Here is an 18,557-nt window from a genome sequence, read left to right as displayed (position 1 = left end):
CCACAGTCCCACAAACGCAGCGCCGTTTCTGCTTCACAGCGAGATACTCGAAACCCGATCGAATATATATATATACACACACACACCCTGAAAAAGTTATACCGCTTATTTAAGGTCCTGTAATTGTGTCTTGACAAAGGACACGGCGCTGATAATGAGAAAGGAAAGTCAAGGTGGATTTTACTTTGAAAATACACTATCAAGATAATTCCAGCACGCACATAATCCTATATTGAATTGTCACTTTATTTAACGGGCCACAAACAGGTACACTATAACTCATTGTCAGGCCTTGGGCTTCTGCTAACCCACTCTTTTAATATTTAGCCTAACACTACAAAGCAAAGCTTTTTTTTAACTCGTTCACTGAATTCAAAATACATCAGGATTTCTTTCAGCTCCCAGACTTTGCCGCCAAGACGTTACCGGGACTACTTTAACGACCACAATACGACCCCCCTCACCATCATATCGCTACGCCGCGTTAAATAGTGGTAGTACATTTTGCTTATACTCCAAACGGCACCGCAAATGTTAAAACGGACACGTTCAACTAAAAAAAGGTGGATAAATAAAACCACAAGGCGTTTAAATTCGAACTTCAATTACTTAAAAATTAAAAACCGATTATTTCTGTCGCGCATTGGATTACAAACGAAACCCTTTTACTTCGTTCGACCCCCACGGATCCATCCGCCCGACCAAGAAGGTCTCCGAGTCTCAGTTTCCACTTCCGGTGTCGTTCGGCCGCCATCTTTGTGCCGCTGCGAGAAATATAATAATAATAATAATAATTTTCTTTTTTTCTCTGCCCCTTCTCAAACAAAAAAAGTTGTATCAAGTAACAGCGAAGAAATCCGTATCCGAGTTCGGCGGGGGGGCGACGTGGAAACTCGACGGCATTCTCCCCACCGAGGTAAAGTAATCACTGGGCATCTCCCAAGTTTATCAACAGTAATCATGTTTTTAAAAGTTATTCTATTTTCATTACTTACGTACGGCGTGTTACGAACGAGACGAGACAAAAGAAGGAAAATGCCATCTCGAGTCAAAATACACGAGACGGACTATTGGTTTTTTCGCAGTAATGTCCCGTTTCGTTAACCATCGAGACGAAAAATAAAAGTTTTTTTTTTCCACATTTGTGCAACTTTTACCTTTCGAAAGCCGAGCCGTGTTTTGGGTTCTCAACTCGGGGAGTGGGAGGAGGGCAGAAACTCCGCAGTGAATATGTCTAAAAGCGCATACGGGGTAAAAAAACCGTCTCCTTTTTGGCGGCGATGTGTGGCGTGTGTATGTGTGCGCCTGGGAGTTTTTCAAATCCGATTATTATTGTCCACCGGATGTGGAAGTAGTTTTTTCTCTTCGTTGTTTAAATTGAAAATTCAGATCCGACTTCCCCCGGAACACCGACAACTAAATATTAAAGACCGTTTCCTGTCCGCCGGTGTGTTAAAGTCGGTTTCTTTAGGCGGGGGGAGTCGCAGGTGGCAGGAACGCAGAAGGAAAACACTTTCAAAATCGTCTGCTCGCCCTTTGGAAGGAAGACTCCCTTTATAAAATCAGAAAATGGCTGCTTGCGCGGCTGACATGTGTTGTTTTGGTGGAGGGTGGGGGGGTTGTGATCTGCTTCACGGCGATCGGCGCGGTGCCCGGCCGTGTCCCGCAGTTAAACCGCGGGTTGCGCAAGTTTTTAAACTGCGGTTGCTTTTGGATTACAAGTACGCAGAACCCCCCCCTCCCCGGCTTTGTGGGGTAACTTGGTGCCCCCTTTACGGTTAACGGTCTGTTTTCAATTTACAAATTGAAGGATTGGACCCTTGCCGTGTCCCTTTCCTTTGAGATCTGTAAAAAATAAAATAAAATGGCTGCTTTTTGGACCCGGGTGGAATCCTAGCATTTGTGGGCAGCTCGTGATTCTCGAGCGGCTGGCCGGGGGGCAGGAGTGGCGCCTGGGATTCATTAAGAAGACGAGGCTGGCCTGTGCCTCTGCGTGGGGAGGGCCGTGATGCGCCAACGGTTATCCTGCGACAGGACTGAGGGGCTTTTTTCAGTCGTCAGTCATTATTTTCGCTGACTTCAAGAAAGGGGTTTGAAAAAAATGGTTTCGTTGCCCCCACTCAACAAAAAATTAAAAATGCATCTGATACGGAAATCGTTTTCTCTGGGGGAGGGGTTATTGACCCGATGGGGTGTTGGGAGTGAAAAAGTACCCTAATTAGTCGTTTCTTTTGTCTTTTTGAGGAAGAAGCAAACAGCATTAAATGATATGTTTGAACTGTTGTTAAAATACTGTCCCTGTCGACGCTGTGATCATCTCTCTGGGCTGCCTTTAACGTGACACTTGATATCCACGGCTCTGACTCCACATTTTCAGTCCCTGTTCCCAGTGAGCTAACCAGGTTGCACTTGCAATCCAAAGGCCAGCTTGCGTGCTTGATGATCCTAAAATGTTATGTTGTGCTTCACTGTCTGCACTTTCTTGTGCTGTGTTTTATTCCCAGTGTAGAATTAGCCCTCCCTCTCCACTTGCCTGGTGACTGCCCTGCTGCTGGACACGCGCGTGTGTCTGTTCATGCACGCTGCACATGGCTGCCCTGTCTCAGGGCGCGGTCTGGTACACAATGGCAAGACCGCTCACCAGCTCCCTATCCCCCATAATGCAGTGCGACTGGCGCATCTGTGATCACTCCATCAATCAGTTCATCATCAGTTTTGATCTTTTATAGCACCCTTCAGTCAGAGCATTCTCCGGGCACTTTACATAGATTATACACGAAAAAGAAAATTATCCAGAAGCAGAAAAAAATAATACAAAACTGTATAAATCAAGAACATATAAATCAGAATTATGTCAAGAATGGGAGGTGAGAAGAAATAACTTCAGCTGAGGGTGTTTCTGATATGATCAGGAGGCGTGTTCCGAAGCTGAAAAGGCTCGTTCTCCCGATGCCATGGAGCTCCGCGTGTGTGTGGGGGGTACTAACCAGTGCTAATTCCTGCTGACAGCAGGACCCCAAAAATCTTTCTCTGCGAAAGGTGTAAATTGAGCAGCATTTTCAAAAAGGTAGACTTGACGAGTCCATTGGTGTGAGCTCAGACACTGGCAGGGTGAGACCAACTCCTCCAGGTGGGCTGTTCATGGAGGGGAGAAGTGTGTCTTCCTAAGGAGAACGAGTTGAGACTTCTATTTGCTTGATTTCTGTAGGTATTCCAACAATTATACCCATGCAACATGGCAAGCAGTTTAAGAAGCACTCCAGATATCAGCCTGATTTCAAAGCATGCACGGGGTGGCATTCATTAAAAGACACGAGCTGGAAAAAATCAGATGTGCAATTTCAGAATTGATCGCAGAGCGTTTCTGAAAGTCCTTTTCGCATGTTTCCGGGAATTGAAAAAAATATGAAAAATGTCTTTTATGAAGTGAATAAACCAAGTGATTCTTTATCTTCATCATCATAAACTTTATTTGGCTTCTTGGAGCACTTACATGTGCTTTTGTGATGTTATCTTGAATCCTAGCTATATAAATACACTTGCTCTCTTTTAACTATTTGAGACGAAAATTAAGACTGTACTTGCAGTCTACAAAAATACTGTAGTAAAGCACCAGCCCTTTAACGTTAAATCTTCATGTCAAGTTGAACTGTCTGAAACGTGAGCCCCTAGTGTTTTAAAATGTGAGTTTGTTTGAAGCGGTCGTCGAGCTCTGGTGCAGGATGATGTGCAAAGTGATCACCCCATCACCCTCCCCCCATTCGTTGTGCTCCAGAGATGTGTCCGTGCCATTGTGACCAAGTCACGTGACTCGTGGCAGTCTAGCTGTTGGCAGAAGCCCGTGAGACGTGTGCCCAGCTACCCTTCCAAACAGAGAGGTTGTGCTGTCTTGCCCGTCACCGACAGCAGGTGTCAGTGTCCGCTTAAAAAAACTGAACAAGTCTATAAATTGAAGCCGATTCTGTCTCGACGTCAGTGTCATTAAATGCATTTAACTCTTAACTTGAACCTTGAACACGCAGCATAAAGACCCCACAGTGCATTTGGATTTGTAAATGGAAAAAAAAAAACGCTTTTTGTAGTTAATGCAACAAAGGAATTCTGACGTAGTGTTGTTTAGTGGTGTGGGGTTCAGCATTGCTGCCTCACAGCGCTGGGGCCCCGGGCTCAATCCCAGACATGAGGAACTGTCTGTGTGGAGTTTGCATGTGTTTTTCCGCTCGGTGCTCCGGTTTCCTCCCTCTTCCCAAAGACGTGCTGGAGGGTTTGTTGGGGTCTGTGGACATCAGCCCTGGTGTGTGTGTGTCTGCGCCCCGTGATGGACCGGTGTCCTGTCCAGGACGTCTCCTGCCTTGTGCCCCGTTGCTTGCCAGGATAGACTCTGGCTCCTCCGTGACCCCTGAAATGGAAGGAGCAGTTAGGAAGCAGAGGGATGTTGTGTAGTGGCTGGGGTCTGGGACTCTGGACTGACCGGCCGTGGGCTCCTGTCCTGGGTGGGGCACTGCCACGGTGCTCCTGAGCAAGGGGCTTCCACTCGGACCACAGTAGCAAACGGCCTGCTGAGTACATTCCGTCATGGTGAATGACAAGGTGCTATCATGTGACTCCTCAGGTAACATAAAGGAATAGAAAAGTGCAGTTTAAACGGGGGAGTGGTGTAAAATAAAAGGGAAATTGTTATGTCTGCTACATGAAGCCTGTTAACTTGGTCTGTGGCCTGTTGTGAACAATCACAGCCATAAAAGTTCCAGTGTTCATTATGACATGAATCACTCATTGACGATTCCACTTCTCCCCATCTTGTAATAAGACAGGACTGTATTGATCCGCTGCCTTAAAAGTTTGTCATTTGTTTGTTTTCTTTTATTATTAATTTTTCATTGTTGTTGTTATTTTTCTGTTTTGTACGTCAGTTTATTGGATTTGCTTTGTGCAAACTGGACATTTGCAAGGAAAATGGACAATAACGGCTATAACACAGGTGTTGAGGAAATGAGAAACAGAGATCTTACTGGTTAAATGTGGGGAATGTGCAGCAGTGCTCAGGGTTCTGCACTCACAACTGGAAGGTTGTGGGCTCGAATCCCAGGTGAGACACTGCTGTTGTTCCCTTGAGCAAAGATATTCAACCCGAGTTGTGCCAGTAAAATACCCAGATGCAGGAATGGGTGCAAATGTAGTTGCTTTGGATTAAAGTGTCAGTCTAATAAATGAGTAACGATAATGACTAGTTCAGAAGCAGAAGACAGTATTGATCTCTGCAAGGCTATCTTCCTTTTCTGCATGCTGCTCCTCTCTCTGGCACATGAAGGCACCCAGCTGGTGAACACAGTGCATCAATGTTGCCTTTCATCCAGGGCATCAGACTCGCTTCCTGGAGTCTGCTGGGTACTGTTGCAAGAGCAGTATTAGGCTGCATAAAGTAGTCAGGTTTCTTCTTCTTCTTTCTTGATTTAAGAAAGAAGTACTGGTTTTAAATTCATCCACTTCAGCTTGCTGCCGGGCCAGTACAGTATCCGAAATCTCAGTTCGAAAGAAACCAAGCTGCAAAAAAAATATTGCCGCTCGCCGGGAAAGGAGTGCAATACTCCGGTTTTATTTTGATCCACCGTCTGAATCAACCCCCCCATCTTGACAGAAGAATACTGGACAGAATCCCGTACTTTCTTTTAAGTTCCTCCTCCTGTTTTTCACAGATGTCCCTGGTGGATTTAGGAAAACGGTTGTTGGAAGCCGCTCGGAAAGGCCAGGACGATGAAGTCCGGTCGCTTATGGCCAACGGAGCTCCCTTCACCACGGACTGGGTAATCACACTGGACACGCCGTCCCGCCGAGAGACGCGGCTGTTCTTGTTAGAAACCGCGGAGGAAACTGGCACCTTCCAGTGCCGCGTATCCTTAAAAACAGTCGGCCCTTCATAGTTTTGGACCGGGCAGTAAAAAAGAAACGTGACGGGCAAATAAAAAATGCTGCTGCTGCGTTTGTCAGACGTCGGCAGCGCGATGAATCTGTCAAGTTGAGACTGAAGCTGGACAGCCTCCATCACAAAAAGTGACGAGCGGTTTCTTTCGTTTTCCCCAGCTTGGGACGTCCCCCCTCCACCTGGCTGCCCAGTACGGACACTTCTCCACAGCCGAGGTGCTGCTCAGGGCAGGAGTCAGCCGGGACGCCCGTACCAAAGTCGACAGGACCCCTCTGCACATGGCAGCCGCGGAGGGCCACTCCGTCATAGTGGAGTTGCTCGTCAGGGTAAACGCTGCCGGGCCCGGCGCTTCCTGCTCTTTTCCGCTCAGCGCCGGATCTTTCCAGATCTTCACTCGGTCAGAATCATGCCACCTAGAAAACCTGATGGACCGAGACTCTCCAGGACCAGGAGTGACAGTGACTAGTCTGATGGGTCCTTGTCCTTCATACACGTAGACACAGTCTCCCCAGAGCAGCACAGAGCCTTCTGGGTTTCCCATCAGGACCACACCTATGTTCATCTTTTTATGGCTAGATGAGCTGAGCCTACCCACCTCCGTTAGTTTGTCCTGTTTACTTCAGTAAACTCAACATGAGCCGTCCTGCTGTACTGCTAGGTGGAAGCTCTACAATAGGGTGGTGTTTCTCATGTCAAGCTGTGTTAAGATCACCTGCTTTCAAACCGCAGCAATTCAAAAGACAACTTGCACGCTTTCACCTACATCCTGCTCTGTAACCCTCCCCCAGAGCGGAGCCGATATAAACGCCAAAGACATGCTGAAGATGACGGCGCTGCACTGGGCGGCCGAGCACGGGCACCGCGAGGTGGCGGAGCTGCTGGTGAAGTACGGCGCCGACGTCCATGTGCTCAGCAAGTTCGACAAGACGCCCTTCGACATCGCCGTGGACAGGCACAACTCAGACCTCATGGCCTTACTACAGGTAGGCGTGGGAAGGTCATGGCGAAGCGAGCCGGGGGGGGGGGGGGGGGGCTGCCGGACCGTGGGGTCCCAGCGATCCGGGGTGGCTCTGGCGCAGCAGGTTCTGGCGGGATTTCGCTGAGAGCGTGTTCTTCCGGGTCACGGCCCCTCGCTTCACCAGAGAGCCGGTGAGCAGTGACGGCGGAAGAGGGCCACTTCGTTCTTTAACATTTCAGTCAGCTGGATTTCTTTAAAGGCAAATGTGTGAAAGTTTGGTGGCTGGAGAGAAGCAGCTTTTTTTATGTTTTCCACTTGTGTATTTACATCCATTGGAGCAATGAGTTTTCCCGAAACTGGTGTCAGTGTGTGACTGTACCGGTGTACGTGTTTTTCCACTCTGTTTTGTCCTGGTTTATAGCTTGTTATTGTTATGGTTATACCTTTCGCACTGTAGGATGGGGATCTGTAACCCTGGTCCTGGACGTTTTATAATGGCAGCACACAGACGGAAGGGTGTTAACTCCTCCTTATTAAGCAGCTGACATTGCCCAGAGCTCATTTGCAACGCAAGCCAGGAGACATTTGGTTCAGGGCCAAGACTGCAGACCGTGGCTCTAGGTGCTGAGTTCTCCATCTACTCCATTAAAGGCTGAGGGTTTTATTACAGCAGAAGTGTAAATGTCAGAAAGGAGCAAGTCTATTTAATGTGTGTATAATAGAAGAGCAATACGACGTGGTAAGTCAGAAGCAGAGCCTGGCACATTGAGGCAGGAGCTGACACTAGACGTCGTCTGGCTGAATGTTATTGGGACCCACTGGGGGGTGAGCAGCGGCCGTTTTTGTCCTTTTGGCCGCCACACTGCGAAGCAGAAGCGCTGCCTGGCTGCCTGTTACATCCGTCTGTCTGTTCCAGCAGGAAGGGATGCATAACCAGGTGACCTTGAACCCAGAGCGATCCCTGCCGGTCAGCACGCCCGTCACCATCACCACTCCCCAGTTCATCCTCTCGTCAGGAGGGGTGGTCAACCTCTCCGACTTCGTTTCTTCCAGCACCACCAAGACTACCTCAGGTCAGGGGCCGGGGGCGCCCGCCTTCGCACTGTAGCGCCAGGTAGTACAGACTCTGAGCTCTGGACCGCTGTGGGGCGCCACTGGGGGAGCCCTGATCACGTCGACCGGCGCTGGGGCAGGAGTTTACACGACTGCTCCTCGAGAGCGTCGGCGCTGCAGGGCTTTCTAGGTGTAGCAGTCAGTCAGCACTCGGATCTTCCTAATCACGCAGCTGATTGATGCAGCCATGTTGCTCATGGCTGGACTGGAATGAAAACTGGGAGCCGCTCTTTAGAACTGGTGCAGCAGACTTCTGTCCCAGCGTCGGCACTGGAGGATTATCTGTGTGGCAGGACGATTGTAGAGGGTATAGCAGGTGCCTCGTGCTTAACTGACTTCTTATCATTCTTTTGAATAGACAACAACTGTAACACCCACTGACTATAGTACGATATACAAGCTTTTGACATAGTTCCTGATAAAAGATGAATTCTAAAAATGCAGGAAGTAGACATTCATCGTTTTTGGGGTGAGAACTGGTTAATGTTCGTGGGTATTAAACGATACAGATAAGGCACGCGCGCTCAGAACAGTAGTCTGTACTGGGGTCACCGCTCTTCCTGAGTTCTGTCAGTGATGTAGATTCTGCTGGAGTTAATAAAATAGTCAAGTTTCCAGATGAGAGGATAGCTAAACAGGAGGATAAGAAAGTTGTTGTTACGTAGCGAGAACGAAGCGCATGGTGTCACATGTAAGAAACATATATATAGAAGATGGGGACACACAGAGCTTGGAAAAGCAACATGACATAGGCTGAGCTCTTTATGTTGGAAAAACCGTTTGCATCTTTTAGGTAATATGAGGAAGCAATAAAAGGCAGGAAAGGCAAACAAAATGAGGGAACTGAGTACGTGGGAATAGAATAAGTTATTGTGGCTTGGTGTTGAGACAATGAAAGGGTATTCAAAGTGGATACCACTTTAGCGCTCATCAGAGTTAGACAGTTGGTTCTAATTCAAATGCTGCGAGAATCCCCAAAGGAATGAACGGCAGGCCCTTGATCAATTGAAAAGCTGCCATCGAGGTCCTCGCCCTCGAGAGTGGTTCCAGTGCTGCCGGTTTCGTTCCAGGGGATTCGACCGTCTCTACCACCTCAGTCCTGGCAACACTAGCAGCTTTGGCCGAAGCCTCCGGACCGATGTCCAATTCCAGCCGGCAAGGTGAGTGGAAGATGACTGCGATCGCATAACAGGTTAAGCGATGAGATTAAAATCTTTCAGCTGCAGTGCGCGGTAGCTCTTCAGCTCCTTGTGGCCCAGCTCAGTGCTGTAGATCAGGGCTGTTCTGCCTGTTGCCCTCCTGCTTGCAGTGTCACGGGGCTTTAGTGTAACCAATACAACAGGTTACGTATTTTCATCTTACGTGTTTTTGTCTTCCATCTAAACAATATAGGTAAAGCAAATTCATATAGGGAAAAAAATCGCTGTGGCCTTTCGAAGCTAATGCGCAGGTCAGGTACCTTGGAATCTACTTCATTCAGTGCTTTGATTTTCTCCCTGGCATTAACTTTGATAGTGCCTTGATGCATGTCCTTTTCCCTTTTTGTTTTTTTCTGCAGCCAATCCCTCAATCTGATTCTAAAGTATTTCATTCTGGCTCATTTCACAGTCTCAGCAGGCTGACGCTGATGCTGATTGATTTTAGCATCTTTCTGTGGTAAACTGATCCTTCCAACATCTCACCACCTTAAGTTTACAATGTTACATTGTAAAGTCTTACTGTAATAGATCACATTAATCTCTTAAGACAGTTGGTTTATGCACAGATCTTATTCAGCATCTCGAGCTGGAGTCAATGCACTCTTCTCTTGGCAAGTTAGTCCCTCAAATGTCCTGATGGATCCTGTCACAGGTTTTCCTTTTCTCCCTGTAGGGCCTCTCATTCAGTGTGTATAATTCCTGTGCTTCCCAGGTGATTCCGAGGAAGTGATCACGGCAGACTCGGTGGATTCGGCCATACAGCACATGGTGGGTGGTGGAGGTCAAAGGGTCATCACCATAGTAACGGACCAGCATGGCAACCTGCAGACCAGCGGACTGGGGCAGCAGTTCATTGTCACCATGCAGGACGGGCAGCAAGGTGAGCTCCCCCCAGCCCCACGCCTTCTGTAGTTTTTTTTATTCCTGCACTCCTGAGAGTGATGTGGGATTTATGCTGTTCTCGGGTCGGTTCCTGAGCCCTGGATTAGATTCCAGGCTCGTGTTTGTCCCCGTGTTTGCTTGGGTTTTTGCCAGGTGCCATGTTTTCCTCTCGCCTTCCAAAGGCCATGCGTGCCAGATTTTATGGGTTTCTAAAAATACCCCCTCACACACACACCTGGGGTTCATTTCCGTGACGGAGGTGGCTCACTCTTGATTCAATTACTTGCTTAGTTTAGGTATCCCTGGAGCCCTATTACTGCGTTAAAGACAGTAGAGGAAATCCAACATGTCACAGCAACTCAGCTCTACCTGTCGGTGGAGCTGAAAGTTACTTCAAGGGGAACTGCAGTCCCAATTTCTCAGACCAGTATTTTAATCATGTTAAAAAAAATTAATTAATTTGCCGGTATTGCCAAATTTGACAAATTCTGATTCCAGCACCAAGTTGTGAGCTTTGGGAAAGTACGGTAAGTCGCCATGGTTTGGCAGACTCCTGCTTGCGCCACGCGTGATGGCGAGCGGTCAGGCAAATTGCACAGTGACGCTGCCCTTCCTGTTCGCTAGTCACTGTGATGTAAGGCAGTGAATAAGTACATGTTGTGCTGCAGACATTTCACCCCTCCAGCGTGATCTGCACGCAGAGTTAACAAGGAAGCTGTATTGTTCAGCAAAACAGTCTCAAAGTCAAGAGCAATATTTCTTATTGGATTAAAGGAGATGTATTCTCAAGCCTGTTTGTTTACAGTATCATATGGCCGCAACACATTGCCGGAAGTTTTGTTGCCTCGTTCTCAGTTGCAACAAAACGTCCAGGAATACCTGGACATGTGGTCTATTTTGTAGTGCACATTGGAGGTTTAACACATTGCTGTGTATATTTCACTTTCATTGTAGTTTGAAATGCACTCATCAATGCCAAATCTTTCTAACCCCGAAAAATAAAAATAGTCTTGCAGTTCCCCTTTAAAAAAACACTAAGTACCATATTTCCAATATTTAACGCAAACCTTTCTATTATTTCTATTATTCTTTTTTTTTTTAAACCTGAATGGCAAACCACAAGTTAGTGATTATGTTTAAATCTTTCATCTGGAGTGGGCAAGCTCCTTGCGGCCAAGCTCAGTGCTGTAGATCAGGGCTGTTGCCTGTTGCCCTCTAGTCTGCTCTGTCACGGGGCTTTAGTGTAACCAATCCTAATACTTTGGTCCTTTATGCTTTTTAGAATAGCATAGAATAAGCTGCATCAAAGCTCACTCCCAAAAAAATGCTTTTTTTTTCAGCATGGAATAAACCTATTACTTGTTCCTTTGCAGCCTACGCCTGCTGACGCAGGTCCCCACCTGAACTTTGGTCCTTTAGTTGTGTTTCCATCTTCCTGTCAAGTAAACTGTTACGGGGCTGGTTGGAGCAGAGTGTCTCAATGGAGTGGACAGTGGAGTGAGCCTTGATGCAGGTTATTCTATTAAGGGCAGCAGGTTTTCCTGGTTATTATTATTAATGGTGAGACGCTCTGTACAAAAACAACAGAAAAGGCAGGAGTCACTGTTCTTCTATGGCTTTAAACGCACCAGAACAGCTTGTTCCTTCCAAGTGCCCGCTGGCAGCGCCAGTTGTCTGGTGGGTTTCCTGCGCTCGGAGGAGGAGGTGTTGAAACGCTGTGCTGTGTTGTTGTTGTTGCTGCTGCCGCTGCGTGTGCGCAGTCCTGACGCTGCCGGCCGGACAGATCAGGGAGGAGGTGGTCGAGGAAGAGGCCCAGCCCCCGCCGGCCAGGAAGAGGAAGCTGGACCCAGCCGTCAACCACGCCGAGGCCAACGACAAGGTCGGTGCCAAGTGTGGAAAAGCAGGCAGCAGCCAGGGGTGCCGAGGGGTGGATCAGAGCTGCCCGTCTTTCGGGATGAGCCGCTGGCCGTGGGGAAGATGAAAAGATCAAATGTCACCCGTCTGGGTGAACACAGGGCATCAGTCTTGACTTCAGCTGTCAAAGCAAGAAAGATGACATGCGGTCTAGTAGAATAAGGAGGGCTGACTTCAGTCCTCAAGGACCAGAGCCCGGCAGGATCTACAGTCATCTTAAAATCTGGAGCTGCCTAAGATCTAAAGAAACACACAAATTTGCTCATTCAGATATGGAGGTGAACCCGGAGGCCTGCATGCCTGAGCAAGACTAGAACCTAAAGATTATAGACTAGATTAAAGATCATAGGAGCTCCACTCCCCCCCATCTTGCCTGTTTGTTCTGTAGCACTTTATTGATACAAGGTTCTCCTCCGGCTGGTTCTCAGCTTGTCTCAGTTCCCACTGAGCTGCCGAACCCAGGGGGAGGGAGGGAGGCCGAGGGAGGGCAGACATGCCCCTCTGTGGGATCCGGCCTTTTAAGATGTTCGGTACACGCCGCCAGCTCCAGAGAGCCTGCGGAGAGAACTGCGCTGATTAGAGGAGCGGTGCGTCTGGCTTGAGACGCCAGTGGGACATGCGCCTCTGTGCACTCTCACTGGCGCGGTTTCTCCCATAAGGCAGTGCAGAGCTTGCAGACTGCTAAAAACAGGAATGTCTCTGACAGGAGGACACCATGGAGGAGCGTTGCCATGGGTCCTTATTCACTCTGTGCAATACTGGAACCTTGGCCCTAAAGTCTTACAGCTGTAGTGCATATACTATAAAACTGCTGTTATCAGTTAATAAACTTTCTGTGTTGGATGACACAGGGTGGGATATTTAACAGTTCAGATTTCTGTTACTTTCTTTTTGTAGGCCAGGCTCTTATAGAACATTTTCAGCCACTCTGATGCCCTACTGGTGGGGGCATCAATGAATATTGAGCAAAGTGGAGAAACAGCTCCTCTTTCTAGACTGGTTTCTGGCAATCGTGTAACACACCTGTCCTGGATTCTTTGCATTAGCTTTTGACTTAAGAATTCAGTTTTTACCTTGCAAAGCAAGGACATCTCTCCTCTTTACAGCAGGGTAAACCACCTTTGATGCAGATCTTTTACATCATGTTAGGTTTCAGAGCCCAAGCAAAGTTGAGCCTGGTCAGTAGTGGGCTGGGAGATCCTGAAGGAATACAAGGTCTCTGCCTTAAGTGGTGGTATTGGACCAGTAGGTGGTCCTGTTCCACCTGGATCAGAACTTCTGGTCCATCATTCAAGTATGGGACACTGTACTGTAGTAGACGCTGTCCTTCAGATGAGACGCTAAAGCTGAAGTGCGGATTGCTTGATCATTAAAGATCCTAGGGGCCGTAACTCCTGTGTCCTGATAGAATTCCACCCTGGGCTTGCAGTCCTTTAACAGATTTAAGCTTACCCCTTAATTCAGCGGGTGAAGCAGTCATTTGGATCCTAATGCCTGATCTGGGGCTGTGGTTCCTCAGATGTGTTAAAAGCCGAGCGGCTTGGAGGTGGGCGAAAGCGCTCGGCGGGGAGAGGAGAAGGGCCCAACCACCTGTGCGTTCTGCTCTTGCCCCCAGGAGCCGCCGGCGGAGGTGCAGAAGGACAGCGTGGAGAGGGAGCTCCTGCAGAAACAGCTCCAGGAGGCCAACCGCAGGGCCCAGGAGTACCGGCAGCAGCTGCTGAAGAAGGAGCAGGAGGCCGAGCAGTACCGGCTCAAGCTGGAGGCCATGGCGCACGTGCGGACCAACGGCGCCGCCGAGAGCCAGGGGAAGGAGGACCGTGACGGGGAGCGGGAGGAAGAGGAGGAGGAGGGAGAGGGAGAGGGGGAGGGCCAGGGCCAGGGGGTGATGGTGCTCCCCGAGGGCGCCATCATCATCAAGGCGGAGGAGCTGGACCCCACCGAAGAGGAGGAGGTGACGCTGGTGGAGACTGTGGAAACCACGCCCGTGCACAGTGAGGTGAAAGTGCTCACCATCTAATGCCACCCAGGACTGCTCAGGCAGCCTGCCCACACCACTAAAGTGTTCTGTTTGTTTTTTTTTTTTCTACAAATAAATATAAGTGTACAGAAAAGCCATGTGGGATGAAGATAGGGGAGAGGACGGGGGAGCTGGGAGGAAAGCAGTTTTTGGACCCGTGCCCGGGCTTAGAAGAAGTTCTCTTAACCACCAGGACATGGGTTAGTGAAGGAGTTCGGAAGATCTGGGGACAGTGGAGTGGGAGGCCTGGATTGGACGGAGAAGGACTTGTTCCTGTTCTCTGCAGGGGCCTGAACAGCTCATCCCATAACCCCACTCTTCCCCGCGTTTCCTCTCCCCCTGTCCCGCCAAACACCTCTTCTCCAGAACAGCCCCCCTCCTTTGTCACTCAGTGTCGCTGCAATGCCTTAATGTTTTGCGGAAGCCCAGGGTGTTTTCATTTTGTGAATTGTATTTGTTCTGCGTAGTTATTTTCTTAAGGATGTGGAGGGATGGGCTTTTCGCTCTTCTTTCAGACAAACTCATCCAGACACAAGCTTTAGCAGGAGTCGGGGAAGGCAGGAGCTCGCTGCCTTTCGCCAAACACTTTTTTACGATAAGATCAGTATAAAGTTTCAAAAGCTTTAATCTAGAAACATGGAGAAAACCATTGAGCTACAGAGCCATCAGGAGAAAAAAAAAGAACACAAAGGCTTGTAGTTGTCTTATTTCAGTGGCAGTGTGAAGTCACTGCACCTCTGAAAAGTCATGGTCGTCTTTAAACCTCTTTGCACCAATGAAAGCTACCTAGCTTGTCGGCTGTGGAGCCATGATTGCAGTTTTCTGTCCCTGATGTTGTGCTCTTGCTGTAAGGCTTCCCTTCTTCTTGAATGACCTGCCGCCCCGAGCGCTGCTTCGAATCCCTGTCTGTGTGGCCTCGGGGTCTGAGATTCTTCCGCCATCCTGCTCTCTCTTCCCCAAACAACGGGAGTGCCTCGACTGCCCGTCTCATCTCTTCTCTGCAGAAATGATTCGGGGGAGCAGGACGTCCTTCAAGGAACATCAGTCGTCCCTCTACCACCTTCGTCGCTCCTACACGAAGTCCCCCAGTCTTTTGGTCTCTTCGCCTTATTCCAGTTTTTGTCTTATAATTATCGGAATTAGCCCCCGTTTTCATTTCGGATGGAAAGACTGACTGTGAATCGGAGAAGAGGTATCCGCCGCCTCGTCTCCGCTGAAGATTGTCTGCAACCTCCTTTCGGTTCCCAACCCCTTCCGAAGACACAACTGGTGGTCCACCTCGGGCTCGCGATACATCCGCTTTGGAGGATCCGTGTGCCTCTGGAAGTTTTAACCCGCCATGCGTGCGCCGGAGGAGCTGCTCCACGTTGCTCCGAGCGCCGTGGTAACTCAGGTGCGTCCGGTCGATGGGCAGGGCGGACGTCCGATGCAACACAGGGTAGTTCAGTCGACTCTCAACAAGAGGTCTTAGCTGCTGGGCTGCCTTTTTTTACCCCAACAAAATGCAGATACTCAACGTGTGCAGGAACAAAGGTTTTTTTATTTAAGAGTATAGTTCCCTTCCTGATTTATGCAGTACACCCCAGTCTGTAGAAAAAGTAAGTGGCCTATGTTTTTTGTATGTAGGTATGGAGACTTGGCTGTCACCTACATTTTAAAAGAGAACTGACTAATTGAAATGAAAAACATTGGAACTTTTCCTTTTTAGCTCTGAAGTGATAGTGAATGAAATCTTTATTTGCTATACAAACCTTACTTATGCATACTAATGTGTTTTATATATAAGTGTATGTATCTGTGTTTTTGGTGGGATTTTCTTTCTTATCCAGTTGAATTCACCAGTCATATGCCTTTCTCGTTAACTGCAAGTGAATTTTGTACTGTGGAAAGATTGCGTATCCACACTATAACCAGCAGGTGGCACTACACATCACAAGCAGTTCACTGGTAGAAATGGAAAGTTCATTGACCTGTTGAGAGTTTTATTTCAGGTTTGCTCCTACGCATTGTTTTTTTAAAATAAAAATGTCCTGTTTTAGTCCCTGTTGGAAGTTTGAGGAAAAGTTTAATCAGTATTTTTTTGATGACTTGGCATGATTTAAATAATTTGGTATGATTTGGAAATTGAAGAAAAACGTTTTGAAAAACAGACCCATGTAGTCTGTAGAGGAGGTATGAGTGGCACAGGAGGTATGTACTTGAGTGGAAACAGCACTCCTTCTTTCATCAGGAGTCCAGAGGCTGGATGTTAAGTACTGGTAGACTGTATTATGGATTTGTACAGTATTTTAATGCGCTTCACTCCAGTCAGATTTGGAGCCAATGCCTCTGGTTTAGTTTAAGTGTGAGGAATGGATTTGGAGCTGATATCCTGAAATCACTGTTCCAGTGAAGCGACGCCCAACTGTTACAATCTCATTTAGTTTGCATTTCACAGTCTGAGGTTTGGTTGAACCCTGAAGACCAGCGCAGGTCCAGAAATGTGACAGGACTGCAAGGTAGCGAGGTAGCAAGTTGTTTATTTTAAAAAGGGACATCAGTGGGATTTATTTCTTTTTTATACGTTAAGAAACACTATCAGGGATTGTCTTCCACACGTTTTAAAGAAACGAAATATTGACAAAAAACAATGTCTGCTGGGAAAGGAGGGGGCGGGCGGGGGGGGTTGTGATAAAAATGTAATATAGTAGTTTTGTAAGAAAAACAAATGTTACTTTTTTAAGAAAAGGTTCAAATATTTTTTAGATTCCAATAAATATGCACTCATTCAAATGAAAACCCAAAGCTTTTTGTTTTGAGTGTTGTTTTTTTTTATCAGTGCCAAAGCAGTGTTGTCCCCCACATCTCAGGGCCGGGATTTCTAGCAATACCTGTTTTCCTGTGCTTAGCGCTTGCTAGTAACTGATTTTCAGCATTTGTGTTCCACACCATCACTTACGGGCAGCACCGAGGCGCAGTCGTTGGCATTGCTGTCTCATGGCGCTGGGGCCCTGGGTTCAGCTCTGGACCTGGGCCCACAGTCTGTGTGGAGTTTGTTCGGGAAGTTGTGATCCAGAGGGTGGGCCCTACTTGACCACGAACACGACTTCCAGCAGCAAACTGGTTTCCGTCAGTGGGGCTTTTATCCCAGTACAGTACTGACCAGGTCCAGCCTGGAGTAACTCCTGAGATGTAGTGACATCAGTAGGATTCCTCTGAGGCTGTGGCTGGAAGGTTGCCGGTTCAAATCCTGCAGCCGGCAGAGGAATCCTACTCCGTTGGGCTCCTGAGCAAGGCCCTTAACCCCAACTGCTCCAGGGGCGCCGTACAATGGCTGACCCTGCGCTCTGACCCCCAGCTTCTCTCCCTGTCTGTGTCTCATGGAGAGTAAGCTGGGGTATGCGAAAAGATAATTCCTAATGCAAGAAATTGTAAAGGGTTAATAAAGTAATGTTATATAGAGGTGTCAAAACCCGTTCCTGCAGGACCACAGTGCCCACTACCCTTACCTCAAAGCACTTAAATAATCAAATCTTTTTTTCCTTAATTGGGCTTGTATTTTTAGATTTCTGCAAGTGTCATTGTTTTTCTAGCACCTGATAGCATTAAAACTGTCAGGGGTGTTGAGTCTGGATACAGTGTCTGCAAAACACATCTTTTTTTTTTTTTCCAGCCTGGAGGGAAGTATTACATTTCAGTCCAGGAAATCAGGCAATTAGACTAATTAGCTGGAAGCCTGGATGGAGCAAAACCCAGAGGACATCGCCATCCTCTGAGAGTGATAGTTTACACCCCCTGTTCCGCGCGTAGCTCCTGGTCCTTCCAACTGCTGTCCAGAAATATTTTACTTCCCCTTTGAGGCGCTAACAGCAGTCTGGTGTGCCATTGCTTGCTGTTAAACACTTGTTCCATTTTGCAGCAAAGCCCCAAAATGGTTCGTAACAGAACCAGCCCCAAGGGAGCCTGGAAAGCATTTTCTTCAAGCAGAGCCTCATTTTGCCACCAGGTTTGTCCTGCAGCTCGGTTTTCTTGGGAGAGGGCACAGTACAGGAGAGTTTAGCTGGGGAGCGTCTTGCCCCGGAATTGCAGCACAAGATGTAAATCCGTGTGCAGAGGCCTACGATTACAGCGGCTACAGGGGCGCAGATCCCTATGATCTTCCATGCCGTGGAAAATCGGGAGCAACAGCAGAGTATGTCTGCGCTGTGTGGCTGTAGCTGCGAGGCAGCAGGGCTTCAGGAGGCGAGGGCTACTGTTTCAGAAGCACCATCACTTCCAGGCTCCCATTCGTAATGTCTCCAGTGTTAAAGTGAAGTAGCTGCAGGGGGTCACTGTTGCCTCTGGACTCAGCTGGTTTAAGGAAAAATAAATCGGAACAGGAAAGATTTTACGGATTTGTTCTTCCATCATATTTTGAGATTATTTCGTGGAAGCTTGTCTTGAAAAGGCAAAAGAGGACACCTCCCTGCCCCCCCCCCCCCCTTAGGGACTTGAATAATACAGAATATTCACATCAGTGGACTTTTGTTAAGCAGCCTTTTAGAGAACTGGCAGATGTGCTGCTCTTACATA

At 48.0% G+C, this 18,557-nt stretch overlaps 1 protein-coding gene and 1 long non-coding RNA gene across 3 annotated transcripts; one reads left to right on the top strand and one right to left on the bottom strand.

Annotated features, from left to right (window-relative positions):
• Positions 1–159: 159 nt before the first annotated feature.
• LOC107075474 (uncharacterized) lies at positions 160–1,729 on the bottom strand. Its single transcript, XR_001476991.2, has 2 exons — positions 1,158–1,729; positions 160–764 (listed from the first exon to the last, which is right to left on the bottom strand). It is a non-coding gene; the product is annotated as an uncharacterized lncRNA (long non-coding RNA).
• Positions 725–16,784, top strand: gabpb2b (GA binding protein transcription factor subunit beta 2b). 2 transcript variants are annotated; one of them, XM_069185194.1, is made up of 9 exons: positions 725–916; positions 5,697–5,804; positions 6,082–6,249; positions 6,712–6,906; positions 7,798–7,954; positions 9,065–9,154; positions 9,906–10,073; positions 11,836–11,954; positions 13,605–16,784. In XM_069185194.1, the coding sequence occupies exons 2-9, from the start codon at positions 5,697–5,699 to the stop codon at positions 14,004–14,006; spliced, it is 1,407 nt and encodes a 468-aa protein (XP_069041295.1). In that variant the 5' UTR covers positions 725–916; the 3' UTR covers positions 14,007–16,784. The 2 variants fall into 2 exon arrangements, with proteins under 2 accessions (XP_069041295.1, XP_069041296.1); XM_069185195.1 differs by having other exon boundaries at positions 726–916; positions 7,801–7,954.
• The last annotated feature ends 1,773 nt before the right edge of the window (positions 16,785–18,557 follow it).

Source organism: Lepisosteus oculatus, chromosome 27 (genome assembly GCF_040954835.1).
Source record: "Lepisosteus oculatus isolate fLepOcu1 chromosome 27, fLepOcu1.hap2, whole genome shotgun sequence".
Lineage (NCBI taxonomy): Eukaryota > Metazoa > Chordata > Actinopteri > Semionotiformes > Lepisosteidae > Lepisosteus > Lepisosteus oculatus.
The sequence above is the reverse complement of the archived record's forward strand: the minus strand, read 5'-3'. Positions and strand labels throughout refer to the sequence as shown.